The 17665-nt window shown below is 35.2% G+C and overlaps 1 protein-coding gene across 1 annotated transcript in view; it reads left to right on the top strand.

Annotated features, from left to right (window-relative positions):
- Positions 1–17665, top strand: part of LOC103477781 (mannosyl-oligosaccharide 1,2-alpha-mannosidase IA) — a 207581-nt gene that overhangs the window by 118036 nt on the left and 71880 nt on the right. Inside the window, exon 3 of the mRNA XM_008431079.3 lies at positions 1931–2046. Coding sequence (XP_008429301.1) covers positions 1931–2046 — 116 coding nt within the window. The remainder of the gene's footprint in view (positions 1–1930; positions 2047–17665) is intronic.

Genomic DNA, 17665 nt, shown 5'->3' with positions numbered 1-17665 from the left:
GAGCTTCCTGATAAGAGCCACATTCTTTGATGTGCCAGGTTGCAGAATGGTTGCATCAGTTCAATCCAGCCATCTGAAGTTGGCTTGCCTGTTCTCAGAGATGATCTTTTTTTTTCCATCACCTCACTCAGTTAACCAGGTCAATTTCCACTCTATTGTATTTAGAAATTTAGAGTTTGAGGCTCCAAGTGTACCAGTCTTTTTAACCAATTCTTTATTATTAAACCTATAATATTTATAATTTGTCCATCAACCCTTTGCACAGTTATTCATTAAGGGCAATGAATAACCGTACCAGACACTTTTTGTGAACTTAATCTGCATTTGCATAACATTTTGTGATATCAGAAGGAAAATTGGTTCAAGCATGGGAACAGGATTAGATTAACGCCTCCTTGTGTTTTTCATTTAGGTTGTAAAATGAAATAACCAATGAGATTCATAAAAATAAATGCACCACATATGGTGGCACACGGAGTTAAAGAAGGAAAGTCTTCAGCTCTTTCTAATCCAGAACCAGCTGCTAAATGCTCACAACAATCAGTGCATCACTTCTTTCTCCTGCTCTGCTGGTTGATTCCTAAATAACTTGACTTTCATGTGGCTGTGGCTGATGTGCTCCAGAGGATGATTTATAATCTTCGAGAGAGGATGATTCTCATCTGGGCTCCACCAAGCAATGTTCTTATTATCTTTTAGCATCACCACTGTAATTAGAGAACTCAAGGCTTCAGGGACTTTTCTGTTTTTCAGCTTTCCTTAAAAGTTCTGCTGATAGTCAAAATATTTAAGGGTTAAGGGTTGAGCTTCAGTATTTGTTCACCTTAAATGGATGTTACCTCCTTAACAGTGAAAACAAATGTCTTTTTATGTTGGAAATACTATGCATTCTTCAAAATTGACTAAAAAAATCAGTTTGAGGGAATTCCTTAGAAACCTCAGGAATTATTCCAATTCAAGACCTGTGCACATATAAAAATTAAAAGCAAACAAAAAATACAGTATTCATCAATAAAAGCACAAGTTTCAAATTAAACCTTTCAACTTAATTTATTTATGTAGCGCCAATTCACTACATGTCATCTGAAGTCACTTTACGAAAATAAATCTTTTCAATCCAATTGATCCTACTTTGATTATTCATTCTGGTTTAAAAAGTTTCTATGTGAGGAAACCCAGCAGATTGCATTGAGTCATTGACTTGCTACATTTACTCTTCCTGACAAGCATACAACAGTAGATAATCGATCGCTTGCATTGGACCATTGCAGTTGCTTTTGATTAATATATTTGATAATTATTCTTTATGATTTTGATGACCCTTTGACTAAGTGAGCAAATAGCTTGCCTTTTAGATTGTTACTGCATCATGTTAGCAAAACAAACAAAAAAATGCACAAAAATAAACAAAAACCAACAAATATATAAGAAATGAGCCCGAACCAAAAACTGATAAGTTGTGAAAGGCCAGAGTGAGGAGATGGGTTTTCAGAGGGGATTTACAAGCAGATAAAGAAGCCAGGTGTCCATAAATGTAATCTCTTCTAAAATGAACATAAAACACACTGTAATGTAATGACAGATTACTTCAGTGTTTCTTTTGATCTATGGTAGGTATTATAGCTACTCTTTCAAGTCACAAGGAAGTTACAACACTATGCTGGGGACAACTGTTGTGAGCAAAGAAAAAAATAATGGAATAGTAATTATTTTGATGGTTTTGTAGAACATCTGGAAAATGTATGATGACATGAATAAATTTGCATATAATTTTAAAGATCACTATTATTGGGCACAATTTATATGTCAAACAATAAACAGGACTTTTTTGCAAACCTTTGTACTGGTTTATACGTCACTGTTTGTGCTCTTAATGTGTGGTTTCCTTAAATTTTAGTTTTATGTCTAAAATCCGTGTTGTATTTTGCAGGTGGACTAAGAGGAGCTTCTATTGTGGACTCACTGGACACGCTGTATATTATGGGATTGATGGACGAATATAATGATGCCAAGGAGTGGGTGCAGACTAGCTTGGACCTAAACTCGGTGAGTCATTTTTCTTTCTTTTCAAAAAGTGTATTTTCTTTGTTCATTTTAATTCTATCAAAGTCTGTAAATACATTTCTGTGTGACTATAAATAATGGGAATGCTTTATTAAAAGTATTGAATAAAGTGCTTTTTGTAGAACCTTGAAATGTGCAGCATTTATTAACGTTTCTGAGAGAAGAGCAATGCTTATTTTTCCCCAGTCATCTATTTCATATTCTTTGGCTTTTAGGGAGAAGATGGTAACTTTTTTCTTTCCTGCTATATTTATCATTCCAAAAAAAAAAAAAAAAACACAAACTTGGCCTTAGGGATTACATTTTTATAATTTATTGAGGGACCATTTTTATAATGTATAATTTATAAGGTTAACATAATTTATAAAAATCAGGTTGCAAGTCTATGTAATTTCAACTGTGAAATTTTTCCTGAACTGTTTTGTTTTCTTTTAAGACATGGAAAGTTATTTTATCATAGATTTAATTGTGTTTACAAAGTCAATAGATGGGGTTTCGCTGAAGCCAAAATTTTTATTGGGATTTTCATTTTTTTTTTGCATAAAAATCAGATGAAATATTTCACCTTCTGTGGGTTGATTGTTTTCAAGCTTAATATATGCAAACAAAATTTTAGTGTGGTAAATTAGTTCAAAATCCTTTTTTTACACCAAGGTTTTGAAATAAATGTAAAAAAAAAAAAGCATTTGACTGTAACACATTTAAGACAACACATTGAAGTTTATCAACCGAAATAACAAAAAAAAAAGAAGCTAATGTAATTAACATTTGCTCCCTTTTACAAATGTATGACTGTTTAACAATTTAGGTAGGATCTATATTTGTATAAACTAACATGCTTTGGCAACAACAATCAAGTAAAAAATTTCAAAGTAAAGGTTTTAGTTCCAAATAATGACATAAAACTCTTGCGTAATTTGCTTTGATAGCTGTGTTTTGAACGTATTGTATCAGTGACTGGAGTGCATCATTAATTCAGAGAGGGAAGAAAATTATGCTGAAAGTTTCATTTGTTGAAATTTTAAAGTTAAGCTCACGTTTTGAAGATTCCAAAGGGTCTATTAAGTAATCATATCTTCAAAAAAGCAAAAAGAACTGGTTGTGACTCTTCATTCTGTAGAGGAAATACGCAGGGTAGTAACATTTCAACAAGGTAATGATTATTAGTCCCATTAATGCATTTTCTAATAGGGGCAGATTGTCATTAATGTTCATTAATGTTTCTGAAGACAGACAGGACCAGAAAATGCAAAGAAAAAAATAAATGTCACCATCTGCTTACACATTTAGTCAACCTTTAAATTTCCAATATGAGGTTTCAGACTTTTTTAGTTTTGTAGAACTGACATGTCTACAGAAATCTGACAGCACTCTTTTATGGTTTACCCACCTGGAAAAAATCCAAGAAAAACAATAAAAACTTTTTTTTAAAAAGGCCGCACTGTTGAACAAAAAGCTGTGGCTTTTGCACTTATTGTCCATGTTGTTCCCAGTGTGTTTGAATGGACCATCAACCAGAAATAAAAGCACCACAAAAATATATTCCCAGTCCTTCTATTGTATATTGGTTACCTACAAATAAATGCATTTAAAAATTTTAAAGTACTGATTTTATGTTGGGAGGAAATGGTCAATAATATGTTAAACTATATTACTCTTAAAATTATTCAATGGCAATAACTTTCTACAGAAAAAAAAGATGGAAATTATCTTTCGACATCCAGAAAAATATTGTAGCACTTTTGAGTTTTGAGAGGAATTTAATGAGTTCTAGAAAGAATTAAACATCACCCGTTTCACTGTATGGATTAAAGTGTCCAAGTGGAAAAGTGTCCAAGTGGAGGACATACAACCACCACCATGAACAGATCAGGGAGTCCAAGCACCTAATTTACCCTGGAAGCAGGCCTCAAAATGCTAAAAGAAGTCTCCAAAACCCCTAAAATGTCATTATGAAATGTTATATTGGAGCAAAAGTTGTTCTAGGAGGAACACTTAGCTATTTAAGAAAAACATGAAGACTAGAATGAGGTCTTTCTTAGGTGATGCATAAAAAATACTTCTGTTTACCAGAAACTGGTCATGGAAAATATGAGATGCTCTGTAAAATAAAATAAAGCTGAAGCAGATCTGGATTGTGCAACATGACAATGACTCAGAGCATGCCAGTAAATATAAAAGAATGACTGGGAATTAAAAAATGGAAAGTCTGAGTTGAGTCAAAGCCCAGATCTTGACCTCATTGAGATGTTACATGGTTCCGTGAAGCAGACATATCACAGCTGAAATCCAGGAGTGGTTTGAACTTTCAGAAACTGGCTGATGGTCATAAGAAGTCTCTCACTGAAGTTATTTCAGCCAAACAGGCTAAGAGTCTGAATTAGGCAGTGGAGTGTCCTCACTTACTCATTATGAGAAAATACATTTTTATTATATTTTGTTAATTTTCCTTTTTCTATATTATTTTTTTTTTTCAGAGATACATTTTTATGTGAATATTTCCTTAAAAAGTTCTAAAATTTGAAAGGGGTGTCCTAATTTTTTACTGTAGTTGAAAGTCTAAAATGCCTAATGCCCACCATTTGGGAACATATTATGAGTTGGGTCATCATTGATTCGAGCTCTTGAGACATTTCCTTCCACTCAGTACGCTTAACACACTTTTTGCTAACCTTTATCATTGTATTTTTAAAGTTTAACAAATGAATGGCAATGAAGAGTAATTCCTTCTTTTTTCAATGTGACAGACTTGCTGAACCTCACTAAACTTAATGAACTTTTTATGAGTGGGCCTGATGGTGGCTCTGTGTTTCTGTTCTCTAACTGCGTTTGACAGTTTTCCAAAGTTCAGGAGATTTCGGCAGAGATCTCAGACAGCATCCTGTGTTGCCAAAGGCCACGCCGTGTTACCGACTGATAGGATTCTGAGAGTCACTGAAAGGCCTTTACGAGGCAGAAAATGTGATAAATACCACAAAGAGTGTGGAAGAGGGGTTTAAAGGATGCCATAGATAGAAAAACTCTGGGAGAGACAACGATAGAAGAGGCCATGGCACTTTCATTGAGAGAGTTTCTGGAGACCGGGTCAGGAGGGCTGCCAGTACAGATACCATGTTGGTTTGAGTGGAGGCCTAGAAAGTGCCAAACAAGGCTGGTTTTTGAGTGATTCTCCACAGCCGGTGGATCAAGTGCATTGGGTCATTTGTATGTGGTTTTGTAAGTTTAGTAGATCAGAGAGGTCATGTCTGGGCTGTGGTTTAAGAACGCAGTAAAACATGGCAGTGATGTGTAATTCTGACTAACACGGAGACACAAGTTTTGCTGAGTGCTGTATTCTAAATCTAGGCCAATTACTCAATCTATTCACAGCATCTTACAACAATGCAGTCCAAACTTTAGGTTGTGCTGGCTGAGAAAATATTCCATGCTTTTAGCCTTCATTTTTATCTTGATGTGTGTTTCTATTGGCATGAGAGTTAACACTATCAAAGTGTATTAAGGTTTTAAACGTGGTTTCAGATATATCATTTCAACAGTTTGAAGTCCTTTTAATGAGATGCTAGGGAAACTACTGGAGTTTCTTCAGTAATTTGAAGCACAGTGATGTTCATCATCCCACTCCCCACATGTTGCTATCCACTGTCACTCAGTCAGCTAAAACAGGGATAATACAGGTGTCCTTGGCTTTAAGTTCAGTTGAGCAATTCAGTATATTTATAAAGCACCACATCACAACAAATGTCAACTCAAGCTACTTTGCAAGGCAAACTGTCCCAATTCATATATGGAAACATTATAATACACACATTCTAATTCATTGCTGGTTATATTAACAAAATCTGTAAAATTCAATTCAACATGTTTTTGGAAGAATTTTCTAAAAAAAATTTTTAAAAAAGGCACATTTTTCTCTTGTGGTGGTGAAAAACTTAATTTTTGGAGCCTCACCCATCACTCCTATGAGTTGGAAGCAACATGTCTGTTCAGCAGCTGACTGCAGGCTGAGCGCCGGATTAATTAACTTCTGCTGGCTAAAATCAGCTCGTCTGGCTAAGTGTTATTTTCTAGAAATCAGAATGGCAAAAATGCATAATGCATAATAAGCACTTGACTAAACTGAAACAAAACTTAGTGGGCATTTATTCTACATCTTTACTTAAGTCTAAGTAAAAAGTCAATATTTCTACCTTTGCTTCCCTCTTTACAAGATTAAAAATATTTGTTGCTTTTCTTTTTCTAATTATTACAAATTGATGTCTATCACGATAAAGTGAAACTCAATTTATTTAAAAATTAACAAGATAGTAGATAGTAGATAGAAGATAGAAGTCAACATACTGACCCAACAGAATTTTTCGGGGGAATTTAATGTAAGTGTAAGAGTTGTGTTCAAATCTTTATTCCAATATGGGGAACTTCTAGTTTATAATTTAAACTAAACCACTCTGACAGTATGTTGTTTGCGCCTTATTCTTCAGAGCTCAGCAGTCTTGATTCCTGCCAGTTTTTGGGTCATGAAGGGATGGGTTTTACATGTTAGCTTCTACCACACACCAGAGCATTTTACATTTTATTTTTTCTCATGAAGAACACGGAAAGGCAGATGCGCTTCATGATTCATCTTTGAGTAAACTTATGATTGTTAACTGGCGGCTAGAAGCTAGTGAGTGGGATCTGCAACACTTGCAGCCCGTGCTGAAGCAGCCACTAACAGCCGCAGTGTCACCAATCATAAAGACAGAGAGACAGATTTACAGTTCACAGTGAACTATGGCGCGGGTGTCATCTGCCATCCATCAGATTCACCCCCTCATTCCCTCACCACTAAAAGAACGACTTCCACTTTCCCTGCTCTGGGGAAGTTGGACACAACTCACCGATGACAGTATGAATTAAATCTCCAAATATGTATGTACTCTAAGGCACACTATTATAAATGATCTGGGTTAGGGGCTGCTTAGGGCCCTGAAAGATGTGATTGCATGTCGGATTATTTTAAAATCCTATGACGGCATCTTTAAACAGTGGATAAATATGAGCGGCTGCTGTTTTTCTTTTTTTCTCTCATTGGATGAGCCAGTTTTACTGCGTCTCACACAAAACCCTCAGAAAACCTACGGTTTACAGTTTGCTGGTCAACGGTAAATAAGTGCAAAACCTCACGAACTACGCTGTCAAGCATGGCTACCTTTGTCCAAAGATTTTCTGGGTCTTTGATTAGATGTCACAGCACAAACGGTAAAGCGCTACTGGCTCAATAAAGCTTTCCAGGACCACTCGAGACGACTGTGATATAATAATTTTGTCTAAATTCAGTAACAATTCAGTAAAATAGTCTTTCAGAAACACAACTGTCATTTTTATCAAAAGAAGATGCTGTTTGTGTTCTTATTTTATTTTTTTTAATGAGCCATCAGTGATGTGTTTGTGTTGTTTGCTTAGGTTACTTGGGTGTTACACCTATAACGTGTTCAACTCCTTTCATATTTCTGTGGGAAGTTTCTTTTCCCACATTTCTTAAATTTGGGGGAATAATGCATTTTTCTAGCAATCGTAAAATTATGTGTTTATACGATTATCATGCCAATTAACTTCTGGTTTATTACTGAAACTATTTCAGGGATTAGAAATAAAAGTATCACTACTCAGAGTACTTAAGTCTACAGCAGTGCAGGCATGTGCAGTAGCATAATGAGGGATGAAGTGGCAGAGCAACATTCATATGGATGGATTTTCGTGTAGACTTTTCTTCGTAATTACATTACAGTGTCACAGGATGCAGTGAGCCAGACTGTAGCGCTTGATTCATCTGTTCAAGCTTGTCTGTCATCCAGAGCTCGACACAAACTGACAGCCGGTCTATAACTTGTTAGCGGTGAAACAAGGGCATGACAGACAAGGACAGTGTTACAGTAGTAAAGAAATACGAGTATTTGGAGCAGGTTTCAGTCTGTCCTTCGCTTTCTACTAGGGCTTAGACATCAGCCTCTGCTCATTATCTCACTTAATCCAAGTGTTAAATCTAAAAAACTGATAATCTCCCACTTGTGAAACAGTGTTTAGCGAGACAAAACAACAGATTTTAAATGATTTGCATAACGAACAAATAAAATTCATCTGGCTGAATCCTGACCACAGGACTGTAGGATGATCAGCTTGATCCTGTTGCTGAATTTGAAGGAGCAGCTGTGCATACAAACCAGATTGTTCTGGTGGCTGACCCTCTTATGAGAACAAAAGAAGCTACTGCATGTTTCTGCCACATTTTATAACAAGCTGTTTTTGCATAAATACTCCATAATTGTGTGGGAACATCATTACAGAGCAAACTTTTATTTGATTAATAGTAAGTGCTTTAAGAGCAATTTTTCAGTTTAGTTTGAAAGTTTTTGTCTGGGTCAGGAGCTGCTCCATCGGAGCTTGTTATATTTGATCTTATTAAATAAAGAAAAAAAAAAAAACTTAACGAAGACTCTTAAACTGTACCTTACATCTCCATTCAGATTTTATCACTCGTTTGCATTAAGACTCAGCTCTTCTCATCTCATTGTGAACTTTATTTGATCAGGGTCTCACTTGAGTAGAGTTAAATTATTGCACCCTAACCCTTGTAGGGTTCCATCTATCACTTACTAAAGATATTTTGCTATTAATTAATACATTTTTTACCGTTTAGCATGTGAATCTTTTTAGCTACAAAAGGATGAATTGGTTATCAGATCAAATAAATGACTCACATTTACAGAGAATGGAGGAAATCACACATTTAGCGAGCTATTTGAGGTCATGAATGTTTGAGAAGACTCAGTTCACAGAGGTCTTAATCCAATGGGAAGCAGCGTGTAAGCGGATCAGAGGAGGAAATTGTAAAAAGCAAGACAAGGGTGGAAATATTTTTAGCCAGAATATATATTTTTTTATCCCCACTTTATATTAAAAACTCTATTCATTCATTGTCTGAGTGTAATAATTGTCTAATGCCATGACATCTTTATGGAGACATTTTAATAAATTTGGGTTAGGAGGCTGCTAAAAACAAAAGTCTGTAGTGTATTGAGACCATCTATTTTTGTAGTGATTTAACATTTGCTTCTAACATTCATTGGTAGTTATTTAAACTTTATCATATTAATATTGTTGAATATATTTAGAGCCTCCCATTATCTGGGTGTTTTATTATGTTTTGGATTTTTGTTAAGTTTACTGTATTTTGCCTTAAAGATAAGGGGATTCATAGAAATGTGTTCAGTGACCCTTTGCTTTTAAAGTTCTTTTTATAATCTATTCAAGTCAAGTCATTTTTTATTACAGTTTGCCTTCTGACTTTTTTTTTTAATCATTCAGTTTTACTTTGTGTTTTTTTTTTACCACCTCCTTACTGTTGGATCGTAGTGTTCCCTACCATTATTCTTCCCATCTGTTCAGCTCTTAATGCCTCAATTTCATCAGCTGTGGATTTGGTTTAATGTTGGAAATACTTTAGGAATGATTATGGTTTTCTTTCTTTGCATTTTTTGCTGTTACACAAGTAATTTTAGCAACTCTTGCTTTGAATCCGCTTGTCTCCTGTCTGTTTCTGGAACCTCTCTTTACCACAACCACATAACAAAGGCTGTCATTTACATGAGGCGGCTGAATGTTGGGACAATATTGTAGTGGACAGAGTATTTTTAAAGCTTTGACATTTTCATCATCTTACCCTTTCATAACGAAGTCTGCAAAAAAAAAAAAAAAAAAGCCACAGCTTTAACAAGCTCATTAGGATCCGAGGCTTTTGTGTCCAAGCCTTGCAGCTTAAAGCGACAGGGCATTTGTGGGATCTCGTTTTCTTTTTGTTAGTAAAAAAATATTCAGTAAAACAGATAAAAAAAACAAATGTTTGCTAGAAATTAGAATTTCTTTCTCTAATTTTTATTCCTAAATCTTAGTGGTGTAATGAGAGCCCCATCCAATGAGATTTTTGCCAGATTGAAGTGCAGGTTGTTGTTTTCTTTTTTTTATCTGTCTTTTTCCCAATACACCATTCAGGTGCATGCAACGTGACCTAATTTGGCTTAATTAGCATTGGAGAAACCCTCACCTTATTCAAATAATTTATACTGTCTTGTTATAAGGTGAAATTGTTTAAGGGAGACAGATGACTTAAAGTCTGTCGCTAAATAGCAATGCCAAAGTTTGCGTCCTAATGGTCTTCCCATTCAGTTTGTAAAATACATTTGTTAGGGCTACATAATATATTGTAAATGCATTGTTATTGCTGTATAACTGGGCACGGTACTTAACCTCATTATTTGTTGCTTTTTTAAAGGCAAACTTTGGTTCACACTTGGCACAAAATGCCTAAGACTGTATAAGTACAAAAATCCATGGAAGAATGATAAAAAAAAGATGAAAGAGATATGAGTGAGGAAAATAGCTGGACTTATCAGAAGTATTATTGTTATTCCTATATTGAGCAACAGTATTTCAATAATCGGGTTTAATATCATGCAGCCCTGCTGTGACACTTTTTTATTTCTAAGGTAATGGTTGAACTTTTCTTTCTTTTTGTTCGTGAAAACTAAAAGTGTATAACTACATTTGTAGAGATGATACTGAATTTAGAATTTAATTTACATTCTAATTATGAAAAACAAATCACTGATCTTTTTGTTATAAGGATCACATTAAACTGAGTCCTGCTGAAAAACTGCAGTAATTAGACTGAAATTATTATATGAATATGATTTATTCAAAAGACATCGATTGGGAAAGAAACAACTAAAATATTTTGCTAAATACCCAGTTTTATCCCATTTTCTTATTCATATGTGTTTTATGTTCATAAACAGCTGATCTGGATTGATAATAGTTATGCTTTACATGTTATCAGAAAAATCATTTAATTTAAGTAGCTTTTTTATTGTTTTATCCTGCAGTCTAAAATAGCCATCCTACATGAAACATCAGGGATATAAAAAAGTCTTTACAGCCTGTATGCTGACTTCTTTGTCTTTACCGCTGACTTATTATAAAGGCTGAAGAAGACAAAAAAAACAAAACAAAAAAAAACAATCAAAACAATCTATTTCTTTTCTGTGTGTTCCGTGATGTTAGCCTGCAGGCTGTATAATAAATACTGTATATGCTGATGTGTTAAAAGTGCTCTCACACTGAGTAATCAGAACATTTGCACACATTTCCTCTGTGAAATTCAAGCTGTTGTGATGTTACAGTTGCTCCTGTATATAGATTTAAGATTTCCCGTGAGGATTCTACGATTCTCATGAAGCCTCTTCAGCATAACTAGAACTGCTCTGGCAATAATTTCTGAGACACAGTGATTTTATTTCCAAATCTAAAATCAGCAAACATGAAATCTCGTGGGTGTTTTTGAGTATTCTTGAGGATGTAGGGAGATCCACTGTTTGTTTTGTTTTTTTCTGGTGAAATTTGTTAATCCTGAAAGAAAACATTTCTATTTATTGTCAAGAAAGTCTAAAGAGGGACTCTAAAATGAAAAAATTCACTGAATTGAATCTGAATAGAAAATTCTTCTTTTTTTTTTCTCGATGGGGTTCAGTGATGAATATTGTAATGTATAATAATGCTAGCAGCAATTAATGTACCTCATACCGCTTAAAACTTTCATACAAATTAAACCCTAGTATGAAAACAGTTTCCTTTCTTGGAAGGAAATGTTGGAATATCCTTGGTGAAAAGGTTGCAGCTAGACCTGCAGCATAACAGATGGTTGGTTCAGCCTGGAATATCTCATTAGTTGTATTCTCATATGATGGTAATTTGAACTGAACCAAACTGGTCAGTTTTACGGTTTTCAGTGATAAAGTGAAAGATGTTATTTGAGATGTTATGATTAATATAAAATATAAACATTTATATTTATTGACAATACATATAAATGTTTTCTTTTAGGATTAACACATTTATCACTGAAATGTTATTTTGCCATACAAAATAACATTTTGTATGGCAAAATACAAAATATGTTATTGCCAGAGAAATCTGCAAATGTTTGATAGTGAAAGCAGTAACAAGAGTTGAGTCTAACTCGTCAAATTGTGAACTTGGCTTGAGGCATCTGCTTTAGTGTAAAAACAGTTTTATTACATTCAGATAAAGGGCAGCAGCAAAACCACCAAAGAGCAGCCAAGGTTTGTTTCCAACAGTATTCTTAGACTGTAGTTATCTTTGATCTTTTTGGAAGAATGATCCCAGTAGGATTTTGTGTTGTTGCTGTCGTTTCGTTTTAAAAATGGAATGCTGGAGCAGGAGGCCAACTTGTATTTTTATTTATCCAGAAAAAAAAAACAGCTGGCATTCAGGCTGGACAAGCTCTCAGAAAGAAAGCGGACGCTTGGTGAGAGATTGTATTAAGAGATTTCAGATTCCTGACACAATCTGTCTGATAACTTTATAATGCAGTTGTCAGTGGCGTGTTGGAACTCAGGGCAGAGACCACTAAAGGGGCAGGTGCTTAAAAAACAAAAAGGACACATCTAACCGCATTCTAGGACAGAATGTTAACAAAGCCACACAGATTTCAGAGTTTAATAAACAATGATAACAAAATTGTGAGAATATAATCAAACCTAAGGAAAATCTCTATATAAAGCAAACAACTATGCATATGTAAAATGTTTTATTAGTAATTTCTTTTTGCAGGTCTATTTTGCTATAAGAAAGTATTGCCTTATTCAAACCCGCAATTTAGCAGGGCATGTAAATCAGAGCAAGACCACCAGACATATTTTGTCTTTACATAATTACACTATTAAAAATATAAACAAGGCACAATGCAACCTTTTAGTGTACAGTAATCTATAAAAAAAAGAGCTGGCTGTTTGCTGCACTTGCAGTGGAGATGAAGATGGTCCATTCAGGAAAGCAGAGCTGCATCAAACTTTAACGTGGAACTGCAGAAAAATGAAAAAAAAAAAAGCAAATATTGAATTGTTAATTCATGTCACCATAAGAAAAGCCTACCGAGTTTTGCTTAAAAAACTTTTTTCTCACATGACGTCGTGGGCAGCGCCCAAAATCGCAACAAATTCTTCCTTCAAATAACTTTTTAAGTTCACAAGACAAAAATTAGTTATTTAATTTAAAAAAAAGTTAAAACATTTTATTTTTGAAAAATAAATCATTACAATTCCAAAAATTTTGATTACAATTTTATTTTACTTAACTGAGGTTTTTTTTTTTTTCATTGAATAATTGGGGAAAAAAATATATATAACTTCATACTCTGCGAACCAGACCATAAACTTACTTAAAGTCTGGTTTGAGTTTTTTCCCCTTCATTAATGACAAACTTTTATTACATACATTATATCTATCTTGGTAATTCACGGTGAGTTTTTTTTAATCCTAAATGAACATCCTTGTTGGTCTTTTATTTAAGTGCTATTCTCCTTCAAGATGCATTTACCTAACACCAGAATACATTATGCATCAAATTATGTTGTACAAAAAAAAACAAAAAACATTAGTACATGTTATTATGTGTCAGAAGAGGGCTTAGAAAATAATACCAAAAAAAAAAAAATTGACCAAAAGTGCTCAAGCACCCCCAGTTTTTACGTTTTTTAACTCTCTATATGAGCAGTTGTTCTGTAAACGTGCTCCCCACATAAGGATGCGATTTATTGCCGTAAGAAATTGTAGCAATGAGACCTGTAGCCGGGTAGTTGTTTACCTCCACGGAACAGTTTTTTTTGACCCCTCCTGACCTCTTGTCTGCTTTAAACGAGACTGCACTTGCTCCCAGTCATGAAGGTGTCTGAAGAGAAGCTGTGTCATTTGCAGCGTCAAGAGATTGTTTCTGCAAAGACGCCACGCCCCTGAGCTGAGGTCGAGCTGAGCTGACATTCTGTCTCGGAATGTGGCGGCAGAGGACATTTTGCATGATGCATTGTTGCGGATGCTAACAGCATGTTTATAATTCATGCGCTCCTCTGCCAGCTTAGATATCAAATGTTTACCCTTGATTCTCACTAGTACACATCATTTCAAAAATACAAGTAGCTTCCAATCTAAAAAAAATAAAATAAAATGTGTTTGGCATATCACCGTTTTTAAATGTGAACATTGCTGGATAAATAACGGATTGAAGGTGATGCCAAAACAGCAGCAAGTAAAGATGGTTAAAAAAAATAAGAATAAAAACAGGAGCTGGAGCTGTTTTACTGTATGCGTGTACATGCAGCTGATGATGTAACTCTGGTAATATAAACAAAAATGGCTTCTACAGAATAATAATTTTGCTTATTCATGGAAAGAAACTGAAATGAGCAAAAATATGCTGCATCAACTTCACTAAACCTCATGAAAATAAATGTTTTTATTTTGATAAAGGGATGGATTATTTTAATACAAGAAACAAGGGATGTTTACTTTGAGTCATATTGATTAACATATATTTTAATTATTTTAGTCTTTTTTTTTAATGATGAGCACAGCTGAACAGTTTTGCTGCTACAATTATTTCCACAACAAAACTAGTTGTGGATCTTTGAGTCATTAAGTTTACATTTTATTTTGTTGAGCACATATAAAGATCTCTCTTTGTGAGGTAAGATTTTACTAAAAGATTAAACGTTAGAAATAAGATTGTCTTTTTTTTTACTGTGTGTAAACATATCTGGTTATCCGTGGCCAATGTTATATGTAATCAGTATAAATCCAGAAGGTCATAAGGCAGTTTTTGTCCTCCTCTCATCTTGTTGGTAGTTTGGAATCCAGCAGCCTCCAGTGTCGGAGAGGAAAAGTGAAGGATGCTGCTCAGTCAGCAAGGCCGGCTACAGTGGGAGGTGTGTACAGTATGTGATGAGAGATGGAAGCAGGTAGTCGCACACAGAGTCATGAAGAAGGACGGACTGCAGCAGCGTGAATAATAACTCCGGAGTGAGAGCATAGCAAAGTCCCATGAGGCGTACGCATTATCATAGACGATGTGGAGGGGAGGCCGCTGGATTCCCCAGGAGGAAGCAGAAACATGTACACACCGAGCTGCTTGCTGTGATTCTGCGTTTGTGTCTGTTTGCATCTGCAAATGTAGAAAAAGAAACCATCGGCTGAAAGAGAAGGATATGGAGTCCTGGGCCGGGTCGTATATCAGCTATAATTTATCACCCTGGTGGTATTTGATTTATTATTCATCATGCTTTTACTACACAAAGTAAAGCATTTAGTGGAGGTTTATGGTGTAAATACAGTTTTCTCTCCATGCGCTTATTTGATAATGTTTAGGGAGATCCTATATGCTTATTAATTACTGGGCTTTCAAGGATAAATGCCATCAAAGAAAAATAAACTGAATCTTACGTTTGAAGATTCTCACCATAAGCTAGTGGCCCAAATTAGCGTCTCTATGCTCAGACCATTAAACCGCACTCTATTGATTTGAGACAAAATTAGGCATTCACTGTGCCTAGGCAGAGTTTTTAAAATGCATCGTGAGAATTTAACTAGACTGCAGCACACAGATTGATGTATTTCAGCCGATACCCATTACTGTCCGCCTGTCAATTAAAATGTTCTGTGTAAAATGTTGAAAGCAGCTCGCTTTAATTTCAATTCCCACTAAAAAAAAAAAAAAAAACACTTCAGAAAAGATTCTCAGTTTACTGATGTGGTACTTGTTGCTGAAAAAGGAAAAGAATTTCCACAAAAGCCCTAGCTTTATAGAGAGAGGAAAATAACATCCCGTCTCTTTTCTGTAAAGTAAGGCAGTTTGGTCTAAATTGTCTTGGTTTTCAAAAGTATTCACTCTCAAATAGTGCAGATTAATCACATGCAGGAGAACAATGGCTGCCTTAAGACTATTAAGTAAAATTAGTATTTCTAATTTTGAAGTTCTCCAAAAGGTTAACTAGTTAACACTCATGTCCCTTTCATAAGTTGAAAATGGGAAATGGCCACAACAGGCTTTAAATAAGAACACTCTGTCCAAAGTTGTATTGCATACAGAAGATGCTGTTTAATTTCCACTTCCTCTCTAGGAAAAAAAACGGTACTTTTGGTAAGTGGCCTCCCTCAAAAAACTAGTTTTATTGATTATATTACTTTTTAAATTTTGCATTCTTCTCCTATGCAGACTCTCTTCCCATGGCCACAGCATTTTTGTGACAGGTTGAAACGACATTGTTACCTTTGGCTTTTGTAATTTTATTTTTTTATTATACATAACGTTTAGCTATTTTATCAGGCTATGAACTGAGCAGTTTAACGACGTAAAACTCATAAATCGTTTATGGTGTGAAAGCCCACCATAAAGCTTTAAAAAAGAGCAACGGCTCAACATGTTCCTGTTTTTGTTCCATCATTTCAATTTCCACATCATTTTCTGTGAGCTTTTGCACTAAACACATTTAATGTTGGCATTGTGGACAATTAAGGTTTCTACAACAGTTCTCCTGAGTTTGAATATATTGTGCTTAAACTATAATACCCAATCCAAAATTCCAAGAATTTATATTGCAAAGGTTATTGCAATTTGATACACTGAGAATGGGGACTCCTGTGCCCATTTACTCACATTTTAGACATGACTGCTTAACTCTTTCCTTTTACAAGACTTTCTTTCTCACAATATTCGTTAAACAACAGATTTTTAGTAATGGTTATTTCACTAACAATGTTCCTCCACTGCTACTAAGGTCCTCTTGGCTGCTTCTATGATTAGGTTTCAGCTTTTTTTTTTCTAACAATTCTGTTATTCCTTCTTTCTTTTTTATATTCTGATGGTAGGAGGTGACTTTTCTCACCCTCACCAATCCTGACCCTATTTATTCTCCAGTAAGAGAAAAGCATAGGGGTGTGCTGTGGTGGCACAGGGGTTAAGCACAATCCACATATGGAGGCGTTAGTCCTCGACGCAGATGTCACAGGTTCGATTCCTGACCTTGGCGACCTTTGCTGCAAGTCTTTCCCTTTCTCTCATTACCCTCTTTCCTGTCAATTAACTATCAAATAAAGGTCACTAGAGCCAAAAGAAATCTTTAAATAAATATATATATATATATATATATATATATATATATATATATATATATATATATATATATATATATGATAAAACTAACTTATAACAAAAAGAAAAAGAGAAAAGCATAGGCTAGACAGAGGAAAATCAGCCTTGGGATACTCGGTATAGGCAGCGGCGTGCAGAGATTAGAGCAACGGGATCAGATTGGTCCTTTTCATGATTCCTGTATGTTAATTAGCAGCATTAAGTTAAATCGCAGCAACTAAGTATGAATCAGCAGCTCTGGTTGGAGAGGCAATCACCCGCTTAATTTTCGGCCTTGGCTCATTGGGTCATTCTTTCTGTCACATTGGTCTAATTGGGATTTGAACTGTGGGAGCTTGTGGAAACCTGGATGCCGGCATCGCTGAGAGTCATCTGCCCAGTGACAACCATGCCTCTTTATTAGCAGTAAATCATTGCATTAACGTCTGAGCAGGAAACCCCACCAGGCTCAGAGTCTAGTCAGCTCCTTGGCACACAGCAGCGCAGCAGCCAGCCATGCCATCAGGCTTCCAGGCAGATCTGGGCTGAGCAACAGCAGATATCTCTGCCACAACTGTGGAACGCTCA

Source organism: Poecilia reticulata, chromosome 16 (genome assembly GCF_904066995.2).
Source record: "Poecilia reticulata chromosome 16, P_reticulata-male-v2, whole genome shotgun sequence".
Taxonomy (NCBI): Eukaryota; Metazoa; Chordata; class Actinopteri; order Cyprinodontiformes; family Poeciliidae; genus Poecilia; species Poecilia reticulata.
This window is presented reverse-complemented; position numbering and strand designations above follow the sequence as displayed.